At 37.7% G+C, this 19716-nt stretch overlaps 1 protein-coding gene across 1 annotated transcript in view; it reads right to left on the reverse strand.

Moving 5' to 3' along the window:
* LOC116272630 (dmX-like protein 2) overlaps positions 1-19716 on the reverse strand; it is a 128037-nt gene that overhangs the window by 14044 nt on the left and 94277 nt on the right. Inside the window, exons 22-28 of the mRNA XM_031661389.1 lie at positions 16870-17134; positions 11414-12495; positions 10814-11005; positions 9114-9190; positions 7431-7561; positions 5049-5297; positions 1951-2129 (exon numbers count right to left, since the gene is read on the reverse strand). Of these exons, the coding sequence (XP_031517249.1) occupies positions 1951-2129; positions 5049-5297; positions 7431-7561; positions 9114-9190; positions 10814-11005; positions 11414-12495; positions 16870-17134 (2175 nt within the window). The remainder of the gene's footprint in view (positions 1-1950; positions 2130-5048; positions 5298-7430; positions 7562-9113; positions 9191-10813; positions 11006-11413; positions 12496-16869; positions 17135-19716) is intronic.

Genomic DNA, 19716 nt, shown 5'->3' on the forward strand with positions numbered 1-19716 from the left:
AGTGGGGTGAGGTATAAAATGAAACAAGACTGTCCATGAATAGATAATTTTTGAAGCTACATGATGGTAGATAAAAGATTCATATGCCATTACCTCTCCTTTTGTGTATGTTGGAAGCTTTCTACACTAAAGTTTTAAAAATGATAGCTATATAAGTTTTTAATGGTATAAAAACTGTTTACCTTAATGTTAACAGAAAAAAACTACATATACTGATCCAATTATATACCTTTTTTAATCTGAGGAAAAAAGATTAGAAGTAAATTGGCCAAAACGGTAACAGTTATCTTAGCATAGATGAGTGTTATTTCCCTTCTTTATAATATTTTGCATTTTCCAAATTTTCAAAATATGTATCAGGAGGAAACATTTTTGAAAAACAAAAATTAATTTAGCACATTACCATTTACAAATCTTAACGTTGTTATCACTCACATTAATGATGCAATGAGCTTTCATTCATGGCAAATAAAAAGTTTAAAAAGGTAGGAGTGGGAACTGCCTATACATTTTTAAGAGTACTTTATTACTTCCCTGGTTTATTAGCTAAATACAATTAAGTGCAACTCAATTGGCAGCTTTAAGGGATAGGCCAGAATGACTCTGGCAGTGTAACTTGGACCCTGATAGAGTGTAAACCTGGAAATCTGCACTCACAATGTGCCTAACCCCGTAGTTCTCAAACTTTAGCACACATTAGAACCATCTGGAGAGCTTGTTAAGACACAGATTGTTGTTTCTCACTCCCAGAGTTTCTGATTGAGGGGTCTGAGGGAGGACCCAAGAATTTCCAATTCAAACAAGGTCCCAAGCAATGCTGATGCTGCCGGTTCTGAGACCACACTTTGAGACCCACTGACATAACCAAAGTATTTTTTTTTTTTGAGACACTGTCTCAGTCCGACACCCAGGCTGGCGTGCAGTGGCACAACCATGGCTCACTGCAACCTTGACCTCCTGGGCTCAAGCAATCCTCTCACCTCAGCCTTTCAAACAGCTAGGACTACAGGCACATACCACTGCACCTATGTTTTTAAATTTTTTTGGTAGAGACATGGTCTGTGTTGTCCAGGCTGGTCTCAAACTCCTGGATGTAAGCATCCTTCTACCTTGGCCTCCCAAAGTGCTGAGGTTACAGGTATGAGCCACTGCACCTGGCCTCAAAGTCTTTAGATAACAAAACAAAGCTTCTAAACTCACGTTGAAAGACTTTTTAAGGATCAGCTTCTTAGCATACAAAAAACGGAATGGGATCAGCACCTCAATAACTCTGAGATCTAATAAAAATCTAAAAATGGGAAGAGGCATCACTCTGGAGATGTATTCCCTAATATGTACGCACAGCAAGGTGACAACAGAGTTAACACATGTAAAGAGGGAAACATACCAATAGAAGGAGAATCATGAGCTCAAAAAAGCAAAGTGCAGAAAAGCGAATATTAGCATGCACCCACGATGGTATAAAATGGGGCTATACCAGATCTAGTCACCATGAGTATTCTGATCCCCTGAGAAGTTTCCTTTGCTCTGGGAAAACAGAGATGTATCATGGGGCCTCATCATGGCCTGATAAAACCCTCAAATGTCCATCCATCTCCTTCTATTCTAATCCCATGCTTACCAAGGGAGCCACTGATAATTAGAAGGCAGGTGCCTAGATGGTAGCTACAAGTATTCCAGTCACTAGAAAAAGATAGTGCTGATTATATAATAACCTGACTTCTGATTTATACCCAACTCCCATGTGATTTTAAGTTGTCTCCTACATCATCAAGTAACTGATCATCCTTAAATTTACTATATTCAGTTTCTGGACTTAATAAATTAAATGTCTAAACTACGGTGATTCAATCCAAAAGCTACCCCATCATTCCTATGTGAGACACATGCAAGAGTTAATAAAAGAGATGATACACTTATCTTATAGCTTGCATTCCTCACACTCCTTACCTTTGCAACAAAATAATCCCACATACTAAGTTCAGGAGGAATAAATTTTTCTTTGTAAGATGGTCTTTCTGCAGGCACCGGTGGTGGGGTAGCATCTTTTACAGGCCTTCCAGGGACAAGCATTCGCATGTTAAATCTCCTACGGTGTTTATCTATGTCTTCAGAAAGGACAGGAGGTGCTAAATGAAGACAGAAGGAAAAAAAATCTAGCATTCATTTTCCATTGTTAATTGATAGAGTTAAGCTTTCTTTTTATCCTACTCTTGCCATGTTTTGGTCTAGACTAAATTACTTATTCCTGTGCTTCTAAACTTTTCTAGTTACTGAATCAGCTTTCCAGCAGTCAAGGCAGAGATGCAGACGGAGATAAAGCATTAAAGCATATCTTGCCATGTGCTCCATAAAATACGGATTAAAGTAATTCTATATAAAATATACTAAATAAGTGGTATATTCAATAAATATTAAAGTGAGTGATTGACTGATTACCCCTGGCTATGAGGTTCAAGAAAGATTCACTGACTATGTAGAATTTAATAGTGTGCCTTAAAAGAAGGGCGAAAGTTCAATGGGAAAATGGAAAAGGGCAACATAAACAAATAATCAAAGGTTTGGGTAAATGAGGAGTCAATTATTTTTGGTAGACAGGAGTTATGGAGGGAAGTAATATCGACAACAAAGTCCAGAGTTAGGTTAGGACAAGTCTGTGGCTATGAAGCTGGGAACTTGTGTTTTGGGCAGTTCTCACTAACACTTCTTAAGCTTTAGTCACACAATGAAGTATGGCTTGTCTGATCAATTAGAGAGGAAGATGGAAGATGACATAAGAACGGCCTGCACTAATATGGTGGGTGGTAAAAAGTAGAAGGGTTGCATATGAGTGATACACAAAAGAAATAGCAAAAGGATTCAGGAATTGGATATGAGAGGGCGAGAAAGTAGAAGTTAACCTGCTCCTCTCCTAAACCTCCCCATCACAGAAAATAATTTTATCTCAACTCTTCTTTCTTCCCTACCCCACACAATTCATCAACAAATCATTGGCTCTAACCTCAAACTATATCCAGAATATGATCACTTTTCATTCTGACCATAACTAACACCCTAGGATAAATCACTATTATTTTTTAATTGAGGCAAAATTTACACAACATAAAATTAACAATTTTAACGTGTACAATTCAGTGATATTTAGTACATTTAACATGTCATGCAATCACCACCTCTATCTAGTTCCAAAGCATTCTTCTCACCCCAAAAGGAAACCCTATATCCAATAAGCAGTCACTCCTTATTTCTCCCTCCCACTAGCCCATGACAACCAAATCTACTTTCTGTCTATATGGATTTACCTATTCTGGATATTTCATATAAATGGAACCAGACAATATGAGACTTTTTGTGTGTGGCTTCTTTGGCTTAGCCTATTTTTGAAGTTCATACAGATTATAGTATGCATTAGTATTTCATTCCTTTTATAGCTGAGTAACACTGCACTGCACGTATATACCATACATACTTTGTTGATCCTTTCATCCTTGATGGTAACCCACAATTATCTTTTAAGTGGACTAGCCTCCCCACTACCAGGCTCCCTACTCTTATTTATGTTACCCAGTCTATTCTCCACAAAGCAGCTAGAGCGTTTCTTTTGAAAAGGTGAATCAGATTATGTCACTCCTTTCTTTCTTTAGAACTACTAGCACTTTTACCATGATCCTAAAGGACCTTATTCCCGCTACTTTTCTATTCTCATCTCCTACAACACTCCCCCTCTTCACGAGAGCCATGATGGTCCCCGGGTAGTTCTTGGAAAAGGCCAAACTCAATTCTACCTCGGGACCTTTGCATTCATCTGCCTGGAATGCTCTGGTCTCAGATATCCACATGGTGTGACTCCTAACTTCCTTACAGCTCTGCCCAAATACTATCTCATCAGAAACATGTCTTCCAACCCCCTTAACTAAACTGGTCTATTCCCATTCCCTCATCACTCTCTTTCCACTTACTCCGTTTTTATCACAGTTCTTATCATACCTGAAATATCATTTGTTAATTGCCTGATAGGTGTTAAGTGAATAAATTAATGCAAATATAAATATGTACTGGCAGGTTTTAAGCATGGATGATTTGATGGATAAATTACCACGAACAAAAAATCAGAAAACTCAGGCAGAGAAATAAACAATTTTGAGGAAACACTTTTAAGTTTAAAGTGGACTACAAACAAGCAGCAAGAAAGAGATTCAGAGGAATGGAAGCAGTGGGAGTTGATGAGATCATCTCCCTTACAATGACTTACACAGGAACCTATTTATTTAACTCAATCACAGACAATGAAGACAGAGGTTAGTGTCATTTAAACTTGTGTGTCACTGATTCCTCATCTGTAATATGTCCATTTCTAAGGATGAATTAAGATGATTTCTATATATGAGCATCAAGACAGAAATCTTTCCTGTGGCATCAGTCTATACCCTCACCATATCCTACCATCTTCAAAAGTGGGATGAAAAATATATTCTGGTCCATGAGGGAAGAAAAAACACACAAGGAAAATGGAATAATACTATCACATGGAAGACTAAGGGAACATATTTTAGAGAATAAAAATAAAATAGAATTTTGAAACCATGTGTACGATCAGAATGGCTATCTTGCACATGACCATACATTTAATCTGAAGCCAAATGCTGGTATGCGCTAAAGATTTTGAACACTTATTTAAATTTTCTTTCTTTAATTAAGAACTATCCTTTTTGTTTTTGTTTTCATTTTATTTTCTTAGGAACTATCCTTTTTGTATGACTTTGTTCCTTAACATTGTTTCTGTATTTACCTTTTTACCTTTCCTCTATTTTTAATCTTCTTCAAACATGTCCTGCTTTATCAACCTCAAAAACATTATTTCTATAAAAATAAAAGTAACAAACTATATTTTTATTATATCATGGGTTTAATTATTTGCTGTCATAACAAGAGTGGTTATGCTTTAAGCATCGCTTATTTTCAAAGTGAAATTTCTTAAAACATTAAAAAATTTTAACATTCAAAATTATTAACATTTACATACATTACTGGTATCAAACTTATCTTACCTGAAATATTTTCTGATTGTCTTCGAGGTTTCACAACAAGTTTTACACCACCTCCAAAAACAGCAGCCCACATTCGATTATTTAATGGGTGGGCTGCAAGCCGAAATAATTCATTGGAGGAATTTGTAGCAAGAGCATGTATCAATAAACTTAAGTAAACAGCAACAACAGCTTCACATAACAAAATGTTCAGTTTTGGCTGGTCTTCATCTTGGGCTGAACTCAAGAGATTAATAAGTGAGCTCACACCTATAAGGGAATATAAAATCATAAGAAGTATGTCAGGATGAAGAAGGAAAAAACATCCAAATTTGCAACTTATCCAAAATTATGCATTTATATTTTACAAAATATTTCCATAATTTGAGCAATAAAATAAATAATGATAAGAACGGATTAGAGCCTATAAAATAAAATCATCCATTTGTCTACAATGATATAATAAATGAGTAGAGGACCAAAGGTGAGAAGGGGAAGCCCTTTCTTACAGTAGAAGTTCAACTAATACATAAAATGAGTGATAGTGGTAGAAAATCACCGTCTAGTAACCCCACAGTAATATGATTCGGGCAAACATCATCACTAGATGCTAAAATTAGCAAGTGAAAGTATAATATTTTACACAGTCTCAAACTCTTCACAAGATACTGATTAATTACAAAGGAAAAAAAGTAACTTTATAATGGAGAAACTTGGCAGAAACCACCTTACCAAGTGATCAAAATTAACAGCAGTTGGGGCCAAATGACATCATATGCCTCTTGATACCTCCTACTGAGAAAGGCACATCTTTTTTGTGGTATCCCTGCCAAAAAATACGTAACTTGAATCCAACATTAAGAAAAAAATCAGGGCTGGGCACGGTGGCTCACACCTGTAATCCCAGCACTTTGGGGGGCCGAGGCAGGTGTATCACCTGAGGTCAGGAGTTCAAGACCAGCCTGACCAATACAGTGAAACCCCATCTTTACTAAAAATACAAAATAATTAGCTGGGCGTGATGGCGGGCGCCTGTAGTCCCAGCTACTCAGGAGGCTGACACAGGAGAATTGTTTGAACCCAGGAGGCCAGAGGTTGCAGTGAGCTGAGATTGCACCACTGCACTCCAGCCTGGGAGACAGAGCAAGACTCTGTCTCAAAAAAAAAAAAACAGAAAGAAAGGAAAGAAAGAAAGGAAGGGAAAGGAGAGGGGGAAGGAAAGGGGGAAGGGAAGGGGAGGGAAGGGGAGGGGGGGGAGGGGAGGCAGGGAAGGGGAGGGAAGGGGAGGGGAAAGGGGAAAGGGGAAAGGGAAAGGTGAAGGGGAAAGGGAAAGGGAAAAGGGAAGGGGAAGGGGGGGAAAGGAAAAGAAAACATCAGAAATGCCCAAATTGAGAGAGACTTTAAAAAAATAACCTGCTGGTACTCTTCAAAATGTCAAAGTTGTGAAAGAGAAAGAAGGAAGACTTTACTCCGTATCAGAGGAGACTAATGAGACATGACAACTAAATGTTACATATGGGCCCCAAAAAGCACATTAGTGGGACAACTGGCAAAATTCAAAAAAGGTCTGTAGATTAGAGAACATAAATGCTAAATTTGGTAATTATGTGAGGTCTATTTATAGGAAACACACATTAAAATGTTTAGATGGAAAAGGATACCAGGTCTGCAACTTACTCTCAATTTAAAAAAAAAAAAAAAATACACTTAGATACACGCAAGTGAGTGAGAGAGAAGAAATGAATGATAAAGCAAGCATGGTAAAACATTAACATTTGAGGAATCTGGGTGAAATTTAGTATTATGTTTGCAATTTTTGCAAGTCTGAAATTATTTTGAAATAAGAGGTTAAAATGAAAACAATGTGTTTCTATAAGGCAATGGTTAAAGTAATCTGAAATATACACTTAAGGTACTGAAGAGAGTGGAGAAGTTTTGAAATAACTGAGGTAGAGAATGAGAAAGAGAGCCAACCAGAAAAAAAGGACTGTCAGACTGCATGATATATGTACCGTAGAACAGTCAGTCACTCCTACCCCAATACATAAATTTACACGCCCAAGAACAACTATATTTTCTCTGGTATGTCTGTGATTTTCTAAGACTCTAATTCAAAATTCCTAAGAAAGATAATGTGCTCCATCCTTAAGAAGGATGTTAAGACATTGCTTTTTTACGTTGCTTAACAGAGCTGGTTTTATGAAGCCTTAACTTCCTGAGTCTTCAGACAATACTGCAGTACTTCATAGTTCCTAATCCATAGCAGAAAAATATCATCAAAAAACAAAGAAAGCAAGAAACCACTCACTAAATCCAGCAACAAGCAGGAAACTGGTCAGCAGACTTTTAAGAAGAAATTGCCAAATAGAAGATTTTTTTTTTTTAAATCACTTAAATTCTCACCAGGCCACTGAGCAGGAGATGAATTTGGTGTTGCGTGTTCTTCAATGCTTTCTGTCCTTAGTCTTCTACGATCACTTAAAAGAAGTCCTTGATAAGCCATTCCTGTATACTGATTTCCTTCTGTTTGACTGCTAAAACAAATATGTTTAGTTATTTATCATTGTAAGAGAGGTAATAAAAAACTGCACTTTATGTACATCATCTATTTTAGACGGCTACTTTAAGAAACAAAAATTCTTAAAATGCATTCACTGTTCTAAAAAAAATTTATTTTAGAAAATTATTGAAATTAGTTACAAATGCTTATTTTTTTTTTAAACAAAATAACAAATTTTACTATGTTGGGCAGATGACATTTATTCCTTTAGAATTTTCTCCAGATGCCACTTTAATACTTTAAAATCTTTTCTATTTGCAGTAATTTTTATTTTGTGTTTTTACAAAGTCTGAGGCAAGGAGACTACTGTTGGTACTAGGATATAGTAGGCAGAAAGTTTCAGGGTACTAGTGGGTTGCATTTCTTTTCTCAAAAGTTGTGCAAGCTTAACTCTAAATTAAAATATGAACTAAAACCTGGAGAATCATATTTTAGAAATACCTAAACCTGAAACTAAATGTCCCTAAATATTGTTTAATAATATTTACTTCCCTCTCTATAATTGCTATCTTTGTGAAGCTGGGGAAAATATAAAAGCAGAAAGTCAAGCTAAGTCTAGTAAATCATAGCTGACCAACTGGAAAATACATATTTAAAAACAATGTATTTGCATTTTCATTTGGTGCCATTTTAATGGTGACTGACATCAAACAAGTTATCTTTGATCATTTAGATGACAACAGTCAACTAAATCAACTTCTTTCCTTATTTACATTTCTAAACTTTCGAGTTATTTAGACACAGCCTTAATTAGGTTACAATCAGAGTACAGGCCATTTTGATAGATAATTCTTTACTTGATACCAAATGCTCCCACAAAAGGCTGCTACCATTACAAGAAAGAAAGCTAGACATACATTTAATATCAATTTAATGTGAATCTACTATTATAAACTTTTCATTTATTAACATAATTCATTTAAATCTAGGTTATCTTTCCAAGTGATTCAATTTCTTGCTACTTATATTGCTCTAGTCATTAAAATGCAAAGTACATACTAATGAAGGCAATTTTACATTAGGAAAAATTCAGTCCCTTTCTTCTAATTGATATCACTTCCAAAGACTTTTACATCATATGTAAATGGGTAGGTAAAAGTAATTTAAATAATTCCATTTTAGGAATGTACTTTTTCAGTTTTCAAAAGTATTTTTATTTCAATGGATAATTAGCTAAATAAATAGCTGCTAATCCAATACAAAAAGAAATTGTTTCTAAGGAAAAACAACTAGAAAATTTCATATTATAAGTTATTATGGACAGTAAACTCTTCTTTCTTCAAAACAAAAAAGATGGTAATGATGGTAATTTACATTTACTGTTTGTCACTTTATTTCTCTGTGACTACTAGGTGATAACTAAACAAATAATTATTTTATTTCTGATTCTCTCTCATCTATTAAAATATCATGGCAGTCATATTTAGGGATTTTTCAGTCCCTAGGAAATAGAAACTTAATATAACTCTGGAACAGTTTAATTGTTTTTGCTGTATTAATACTATTTTGGGTGATTTTTTTTTTACCTGTAGCTATGACTGTCACATAATGCTTGGTAAATTGATGCAGAAAGTGATGCTGCTAGTGAATGAAGTGTGTGCACCTAAAACCAAAACAGCCACAATTACATTTTGTACTAACATTTCTACACAACAGTAATATTTCAAAAATTAGAAAACATCCAGGAAACCTAGCAACATCATAAATAAGACTGAATCCTAGATGAGACTACTAACTCTGCTTTAAATCTCCTAAAGTAACTCTCACCCACCTTTATACACATGCCACAACAAAGCTGATTGTTTCAGACACATTTTAATCAAACATTTACTTACTGTGAGCCTGCCGTTTACCAGGCCCTGAGCAAAGTGCTAATGTTTGTATTACAGGGATTTGTCCTAGCCTAACAACTAGCTTACTAGCTTAAATAGTAATATTCAAAAAAAAGCAGAAGCAAAATAAGAATAGAATTTTCAGAACTTTTATTTAAGCTTGCCTCATGAAATTCACCTTGTTGAAAATAAACACTTGATCTTATCAATAAAAATGAATTAAATCTTTTTAGTAAATGTATCAATCACTGTGTGAAACAGCTAATTTTCCAGAAAGTAAGTAATTTACTTGGTACTCATGAATTGAGGATAGTCTTAGAATTTTACATTTAGAAAGTTTTAAATTTCTCCGTATAATTTAAAAAAAAAAACAAAACCCTGAAATGCTATACTGAATCAATATTTTCAGACTCACAAAATCTTTAAATTTGAAGAGACCTTAGAAACAGTTTCATATGTTATACAGATTACTCTTTGAAAGCCTTACCCAAATTTCTAGGAATCAGAAATGTTTACTTCGAATTCATATGCTTTTTATGCCTTTTCTGCATGTCCCTATTCACATAACAAATGCTTTAAATAATCTCTGCTAAAATACTAATATAGGTTAATTCATACTATGGATGAGAAGTCCCTAATTGGTTATAACCAGGCCTTTAGAAGAATGTACCGCCAGAGATTAAATGTGCTTGTCAAACAAAACAAATAAAAAATAAGAAAACGGGGGATCTGAATTGTGCGTCAGCCACTAGAACTGGAAAAAGCATAGCACAAATACACTTAGGCTGGGACAGTGGAAGTCTGATCAGCTCCCCAGATCCTGCCAAGCTCCCTAGTGTTTCTTGGACTGTATCAGTTTTTAAGATCTTGGCACGGGGTATCAATATAGTTTGCGATAGTAACTGCCGAAACTCTGATTGCCTCTAACTATTGCCTCCAATAAACACAACCACCAAGGAAACAGTAATAAGGACACTCTCTCTGGGACCATTTGTGACCAATCACGGTTCCCTCCCAGATACTCCCCAACTTATATTTTCATAATATCTTGGCGTGTAAACAAATAATCGTAAATATTTCCAACTTAATGGTTCATTTAAGGGGAATGGAGGATCTAGAGGGATATTAAGTGGCAAGAATACTGTCAAGAAAATTAGTTTTATTGCCAAAAGTATCTGTCTGTCTTAAAGGAAGACAATAATTTTTCCAGAAGTAAGAACACTTGCTTTTAAATTACATTCATTGGACAAATAGTCTTGAACTGATCAGGAGTGAGAAAGGTAGCACATAAGAGCACATTAAAACATTTCCTCTAAGTTCAAATTAAAAGACAGGTATAACATATTTACCTTCTCAGTGTGTATAATATCAAATGATCATAAACTTTACATTACCTTCACATCTTCAATACTGGGATGAGGTGGTGTTTTCATCTGAACAATAGTATAAAGTATATCATGGATGTGATTATTTAAGTACAATACAGGATTAGCTATGACTGTTTTTGTTGATGCAATACTTGCTGAAAGCAGAGGTAGGGTGGTAGGCAGTGGTAGTGGAGACTGGAGCTGCTTTACTGTAGTTTCCTGTGGGTGATAGTGAATTATTTTTTTCAAAGTAGTTAAAAAAAATTTCATCAATTATCTGATAGAAATACTGGTGATAAACATTGTGTAAAGGGAGTATGTTCGATCACTAATTTTACACAAATTTATTGAGTACCCAGTATGTACCAGGTACTATGCTAGATGTAGATGGTATATAAAGAGAAATATGACACACAAGAATACTCTCAAGCTTTTAAGCCTACTCCTTGTTATCAAAACTTCAGTCTAAGACCACATAGAGTATAAATATCTGCCTCCTATAAAGAAAGGAGCTGAATATATTTAGATTAACTAGTAAAAAGTAGTAAAAGAGCTTTATAGCTATGACTGCAAGAGCTACTGAAATTATTGAAATAACCAAGATTGGAAAAAAAGTGATATTCACACCTGTTGTGATTCTTGTAGCAAAAATTTGAGTTCCATCCTTACTGAAGCCAGACCACCACCTTGGGCCCCATGAAGGCTACAGTAGCTGAGAAACACTCTCAGGAGATCTTGGTTTTTCTGCAACCACGACTTTCGTCTTTCTGCATGCTCTCGTTTGGCCTGCAATCTTCTTCTTTCTATTTGATGGCGCTCATAGGAACCAATATCTGGTTTGTCTACCATTTCTTCCTGATTAAGTAGATCACTCTCTACTTTGGAATATGTCTTACTAGAATATTCTTTAATAACTGATTCATGATTACATATCTCATGCAAGGCAGCAATTTCCTTTTCAAGCCAGTTGTAGAGTTGAAATCTGAGTTTCCCTCCATCTACTTCATAACCTGTAGCCAATGTTCTTAATTCAGTCATAAGGATCTTTAAACAAGCTCTGAATTTTAGTTGCTCAGCAATCACATCAACTTCAGTATCACCTTCAGGACCATCCTCTTCCTGAGGTGTTAATAACATGTTAGGGTCTGAGGCCTTCTGATCTGATTGTTTATCTTTTTCCCTGGCATCTGTACTTTTCATCACTAAACCAACAGCATCTTCTTCCTCTTCATCTAAGGCACTGTCGTGATCTTCACCCCAATCAAGATTAAGAGGTTCCTCATCAACTTTTACTACTGGCTGACTCCAGTCATACTGTGATGAAGTTACATTTGACCAATCAATACCAGAACTTCCACTGCCATCACTCAGAGCTTTTGACTGTGAAGGTACATCATCCATCTTGTGAGAAATGAAGTCAGGCTGACCTTTTTTTGCAGATAAGGCAGATGTTTTGGTTACTTTTGGAATTTTGGAGAGTACCTCCAAGGCTAAAACAGGGCATCCAACTTTAAAATGAGCATTTGCAGTGGTAAAGAATAATTTTCTTTCTATGAGGTTAATTTTATCAACAAAGTTCTTCTCAGTTTTGAGACCTAAGGTTGCCAAAGTTCCTTCAGGGGAGGCAAGATTTCTTCGAATGAGCAAAGGATGAGTTCGAAGGTAGTTATAAAAACTAAATGCCACTGGGTTACAAGACTTGATGATAACTATGGAAATCAAGGAGATAAAATCACAAAGCATTATGTTAATATGTATTTACATTACAAAACAATAAAATACGTCAGCATTTCTTAAAAAAAAAAACATGTAAATATTAACCTACGATAGGTTAAACTATGGCACATACAATCATTAAAACTGTACAGCTGAAATAAAAAGAATTTCCCAATATGCTATGGAGTGATTCCCATCACTATAGAATGATGTCCAGGATACACTAAGAAAAAGAAGATGCAGAAAGTACATGTAGTAACCACCTTTTATCTATGTAAGACAGTGAAGAGGAAATACAAATACACACCCATGCATATTGGCTTATCTTTTTTAAATGGAAGACAAACACAAAAAAATTTTAATTGATTCCTTAAAAAGGGAGAGCAAAACAGAGGAAAAAAGCTAGATTCCTCTGAAAATACACTGGTTTTATATATTTTATTTCAACACCATGTCAACATTTTACATAATTTTAAAATAAAATCAAATCTAAACCACAATTCACAAAAGGTAAAATTAAACAAATCAATCTATCGAGTTGGTAGCATAATCACACAGAGATGAAATCTAAAAAGTGAGTTAAAAACAAGTAATTTGACTGTACATCCTTAGCAGAATGCACCATAAAACCAAAAAAATCTGCAAAAAAGCTTAAATTATGCTCAGAATCATGTTATTATAAAAATATCTGTATTATTATTCTGAAACTTATATGCACACAGATAGCAAATAAGTACATTCATGCCATGAGAATTCAAGCATTTCATTATAAGACACAAACTTGACATCTAAGAAGAAAGAACCCTATAATCTATATGTGCATGAGAAATATCAGTGTAAACTCCTGAATTCTTAAGGAAAAAAAATTCCCTAATTCCATTCATTGCAACAGTCTAGAAATTATGACAAGATTAGTACCAATGAGGATCCCAGTGCCCAGACTATAGTTTCCAAATATTATTCCCCACTAAAAGGAAGCAGAATGCTTTGGAGGAATGGTCATTTCCAGGTCTGGGGCAGGAAACGTACAAGATGAGCCTGAAACATTCTGTAATACCAGAAAGCAAGAAAACTATCAAGAAATAATGCCAGAATAATTCAGAAACCTGAAGAAGCTCCATTTGTGAAAGACAGAACAATCTGAGCATCCATAAAAACAAACCAAGAGAATGATGTCAGCAAGATGGCTGACTAGACACACCTGGCATTCATCCTCCAAAAAGAAAGGACCAAGGCAATGAATAAACAGCTAAGATTTGACTGGAGTGTCAAAGGGAGAGCACTAGAGTGCAGCAGGGGAGTGGAGATGCACCTGTGGTGACTGCAAGTCTAGGACAGCAGTGTGGAGGTACCCAGCCTCTGCAGCCCTATCTCCCCTACCCAGACTGGATCTGCCCACAGTCAGGAAGAACTTCTCATTGCAGAGGGGAAAAGGTAAACAGAAGATCCCCACTAGCCCTCATGGCCACTACAAACATCTACAGTCCTTACAATAGAAGAATCCCACAGTACTTGCAAACCCTGTGTCCAGTTTGGAGAGATGTCAGAAATTCATGCAACTGCATTGCCCCAGATTAGGAGCATAAGGTGTGTGCCCTCCACCTACCGCCAGTGAGCCAAGCTGCTGCAGCAAAGTACTATCTTGAGACCAGTCACCTCTGGCATGCGCACTGCTCTGGGGGCCAGGAGTCACTGTACCTCTCCAACACTGGGGCCCCATCTTCATTCCAAGCCCACATGGGTAGCTGAATGCTACAATCCCAGCTATGCAGAGCCTAGGTCCACGATTGGCTATGACTTTGGTCCTGCATGGCAGGGAAATCAACCCCTACCATCACGCTTTTAGTCAGAGAAACAATCTGGCAGTCTTGCCCAGGGTGAACCTGCCCTTGAGCCAGCTAAACCACTACATACATACCCTCCCCCAAATGAGAGACGTCCCCAAGCCTATGAGCAGCTGATATGCACCTGGGCCAGCAAAGAAGCTACATGCCCACACTCAGGACCTCAGAAACAGCCTGCAGCACCCCTGCTCCCTGAACTCAGAGTTCTGGCCTGCCAAAGGCCCTGTGCCTGCAATCAAAGCCCAAGAAATAGTCCTTCAGGCCGCCCCTGGCAGCACACCACCAGGCCAGCCAAGCAGCCAAGAGCCCATTTCCACGGCCCTGTGGGCTATCCCTGGTGGACACATCCCAGCCTGGTCAAACAGTACTGCAGGCTGCCCGCAGTGTGCATACCCCTTAGCCAGTTGAACAGCCTTGCACCAGCCTCAGACCGGAGAAACAGCACCATAGGCCCGTAGCAGAAATTCCCCCATGCCAGATGAGCAGCCTTATGCCCACACCTCAGGCCTGAGGAGCAGCCTGACTGCCACCCCAGCCAACATAGTCCCAGAACAGCTGAGCAGCCCTGCACCTGCATCACAGGTATACAAATAACCCATGGGCAACACCCTGCAGAAACACCCCCAGGACAGCTGAGCAGCCATGCAATCATGTCATGGGCCTGAGAAACAGCCTTGTCCCCACCCCCAGGAGACAAAACACCAGGCCAGCTGAGTAGCTATGAGCCCACATATGAGGCCTGAGAAACAGACCTGCAGGCTGCTTCTGGCAGGCACACCTCCAGGCTGGCCAAGTGACCATGTACCCACACTCCTGGCCAGAGTAACAGACCTGTGGCCCCAATCCCAGCCAACCAGACCCTAAGCTGACTGACCCATTGTGTGCACATATGCACCCCGACCTGACAAACTGTCCAACAAGGCCATCCTGGCAAAGCTACATGACCATCACCGCAAACTCAGCCTAGGCAACTGAGAGGATTGCAAATGCCACTAATGTGGATTACAGCTGAAGAAGCTACATGGAGACTACACTACTGTATCCATCTAACCAATGCACTCCACCACACCAACACCTGAGGACCTATTCATAATAACAAGTCTTTCCCTATAAACCCTACTCCATAAAATTAGAAGAGGCAACTTTTTCCACCAGATGCATAGGATCAATGTAGAAACACACCAACCATGAGAAAGCAAGGAACTATGACACCAAAGAAAAAAATGGAAAGGAAAATACTAATTCTCCAGTAATAGACTCCAGTCATAAGGAAACATATGAAATGCCAGAAAAATAATTAAGGAAATCATAGTCCTAAGGCAACTCATTCAGATACAAAAGAATACAGATATACAACTAAAAGAAATCAGGAAAAGAATTCATGATGTGAATTTGAAATTCACCAAAAAGAAAGGTATCATACAAAAGAACCAAACAGAAATACTACAGGTAAAAAATTCAATGAATGAAATAAAAAAATAAAATCAAGAGCTTAAACAACAGACTAGACCAAGCAAAAGAAAGAATTTCTGAACTTGAAGATAGGTCTTTTGAAATAACTCAGGCAGACCAAAAAAAAAAAAAAAAAAAAAAAGAAGAAGAAGGAAGGAGGAGGATGAGGAGAACAGAAAAAAAAATAATGAAGAACGCCTAAAGGATTTATGGGACACCATTAAGTAAACAAATATTCATATTATGGGCATTCCAGAAGAAGAAAAAGGAAAAGGTGAGCAAAACATACTAAATAAAGTAACAGCCCAAAATTCCCAAGTCTTGGGAAAGAGATAGGCATCTAGGTCCAGGGTGCTCAAATAATCCCAGATAGATTCAACCTAAAAAGATCCTCTCCAAGGCACATGGTCAAGTTGTCAAATGTCAAAGACAAGGATCTCCTCATTTTTATTCCCAAAAGGCAGTCAGTGACCAATGACCAGTATTTCATTTCTTATGATTTGTTTCAGGAAACAACCAAAGGAAATGGAGGAGGCAGACACAACATGTGTGCACATTCAGGTGCATGTGTGTACAACATATATATGTCAAATGCAACAAGAACCACACTGCTGTGCATCTTACTTTTTTCACTTAAAAATACAGCACATATTAACACATCTATCTACCTCAATTTTTAATGACACACTGATTCTATATGTGGATATATTAAAATGTATTTAACTATTCTACTGACAAAAACTTAAAATGTTCCATTCCTTTCAAATTATTGCAAACAATGCTGATAAATATCCTTAAGTGCTTGTAATATCTAAATTATTTAGGACAACAAGGAAAAAAGAAAATTTACCACAGAGGCATAAAGTTTTTGTATGCTTGTTAAATATAAATGTAATTAGAATAGGATGGTAATCCTATCTAATCCTTTAGCCACACAAGAAATTTTAATAATAAATTCTCAAAGTTGAAAAGCAAATCTGGTAATGATTTTTCTTAATCTAAGTGAACATTAGTTCAGAAAGTGTCTCTTCCTTTAAAAAACAAAAAAAAGAAAACCACAAAATGTCCTACCTTGATGTTCATCATCCTCCTTTGGTGTTTGTTCCAGTAATGTGTCCAAGGCTCGGGTGTAATCTTTCATTACCCAATAGGCAAGACTACGCAGGAAAGGATCAGGATGTAATCTTTTGCAACTGAATCCTGAGCCATCCTTTTGGCAACCCAAAATCTTCTGATTTAGGATGGATATATAAGTGGATGAAGTCTCAAATTCAGATTCATATAAACGGGCAATAACCATGGCTAGCTGAATATCTTCCATTTTTTCAAGACATACCTGCAAATTTAAATTTTAATACTTATCTTATTTAATGATAATTAGAGAGACGAAATATCCCATCAATACCCTGAAATTATCTACCATTTATATTCTCATGGTGGGGGAAGAGACAGTGAAGGGTAGTTAAATGATTGATAGGAGATTAAGGAATAGCAAAAAGAGTAACAGGTTGGAACTTAGTAGCTTCCAAACTAGACATTTATAAAATAAGCATGAAACAAAGTATATTAATATCATCTCAGACTTAGATCAATTTAAATAACATTCATTTTTAAAGTAAATACTATATACAACACTAGAATTTATATACCACTTCCTCTTAATTTCCAAATATATTTCTGCATAAACATAATTATTACTATCTGCCTCATATTTAAATAGTAAATAACTTAGGAAATAAAGCCACATGTTCTATTCATAGTCTCTGGGAGCCTATATGCTAATGCAACTACCAGTTCTGAGCATTTGAGGTCATTCAGGCAATATGAGCATCTCTCAGTCAACACTTGTCTTTGCTTGAATATCTTCTAAGCTAACCTTCCAATTTTAAAATCTTAAGTACTGATAATCGGTGCCCAAGATGGCCGAACAGGAACCGCTCCAGCCTCCAGCTCCCAGCATGAGTAACACAGAAGACGGGCGATTTCTGCATTTTCAACTGAGCTACCGGGTTCATCTCACTAGGGTGTGTAAGACAGTCGGTGCTGGTCTGTGGGTGCAGCCCAACCAGAGAGAGCTGAAGCAGGGCGAGGCATCACCTCACGTGGGAAGTGCAAGCGGGAAGGGAACTCCTTTTCCTAGCCAAAGGAAACTGAGACACACAACACCTGGAAAATCAGGTAACTCCCACCCTAATACTGCGCTTTACCAAGGGTCTTAGCAAATGGCACACCAGGAGATTATATCCCACATCTGGCCCAGAGGGTCCCATGCCCACAGAGCCTCCCTCATTGCTAGCACAGCAGTCTGAGATCTAACTGCAAGGTGGCAGCGAGGCTAGGGGAGGGGCGCCTGCCATTGCTGAGGCTTAAGTAGGTAAACAAAGTCACCAGGAAGCTTGAATTGGGTGGAGCCGACCACAGCTCAAGGAGGCTGGCCTGCCTCTGTAGATTCCTCCTCTGGGGACAGGGCATAGCTAAACAAAAAGCAGCAGAAACCTCCGCAGAGGTAAATGCCCCTGTCTGACAGCTTTGAAGACAGCAGTGGATCTCCCAGCACGGAGGCTGAGATCTGGAAACGGACAGACTGCCTGCTCAAGTGGGTCCTTGACCCCCGAGTAGCCTAACTGGGAGACATCCCCCACTAGGTGCAGACCGACAACTCACACCTCACACGGTGGGGTACACCCCTGAGAGGAAGCTTCCAGAACAAGAATCAAACAGCAACACTTGCTGTTCAGCAATATTCTATCTTCTGCAGCCTCCGCTGCTGATACCCAGGCAAACAGGGTCTGGAGTGAACCTCAAGCAAACTCCAACAGACCCACCGCTGAGGGTCCTGTTAGAAGGAAAACTAACAAACAGAAAGGACACCCCACCAAGACCCCATCAGTACATCACTATCATCAAAGACCAAAGGCAGATAAAACCACAAAGATGGGGGAAAAGCAGTGCAGAAAAGCTGGAAATTCAAAAAATCAGAGCACATCTCCCCCTCCAAAGGAACGCAGCTCATCGCCAGCAAGGGAACAAAGCTGGACAGAGAATGACTTTGACAAGTTGAGAGAAGAAGGCTTCAATTGATCAAACTTCTCAGAGCTAAAGGAGGAACTACATAACCAGCGCAAAGAAACTAAAAACGTTGAAAAAAGAATGGATGAATGGATAACTAGAATAATCAATGCAGAGAAGACCTTAAAAGAACTGATAGAGATGAAAACCATAACATGAGAACTACGTGACAAATGCACAAGCTTCAGTAACCGACTTGATCAACTGGAAGAAAGAGTATCAGCAATTGAAGATCAAATGAATGAAATGAAGCGAGAAGAGAAGTGTAGAGAAAAAAAGAGTAAAAATAAATGAACAAAGCCTCCAAGAAATATGGGATTATGTGAAAAGACCAAATCTACCTCTGATTGGTGTGCCTGAAAGTGACGGAGAAAATGGAACCGAGTTGGAAAACACTCTGCAGGATATCATCCAGGAGAACTTCCCCAACCTAGTAAAGCAGACCAACATTCAAATTCAGGAAATATAGAGAATGCCACAAAGATACTCCTCGAGAAGAGCAACTCCAAGACACATAATTGTCAGATTCACCAAAGTTGAAATGGAGGAAAAAATGTTAAGGGCAGCCAGAGAGAAAGGTCAGGTTACACACAAAGGGAAGCCCATCAGACTAACAGCAGACTCTCAGCAGAAACTCTCCAAGCCAGAAGAGAGTGGGGGCCAATATTCAACATTCTTAAAGAAAAGAATTTTCAACCCAGAATTTCATATCCAGTCAAACTAAGTTTCATAAGTGAAGGAGAAATAAAATCCTTTACAGACAAGCAAATGCTTAGAGATTCTGTCACCACTAGGCCTGCACAACAAGAGATCCTTGAAGGAAGCACTAAACATGGAAAGGAACAACAG

Source organism: Papio anubis, unplaced genomic scaffold, assembly GCF_008728515.1.
Source record: "Papio anubis isolate 15944 unplaced genomic scaffold, Panubis1.0 scaffold143, whole genome shotgun sequence".
Lineage (NCBI taxonomy): Eukaryota > Metazoa > Chordata > Mammalia > Primates > Cercopithecidae > Papio > Papio anubis.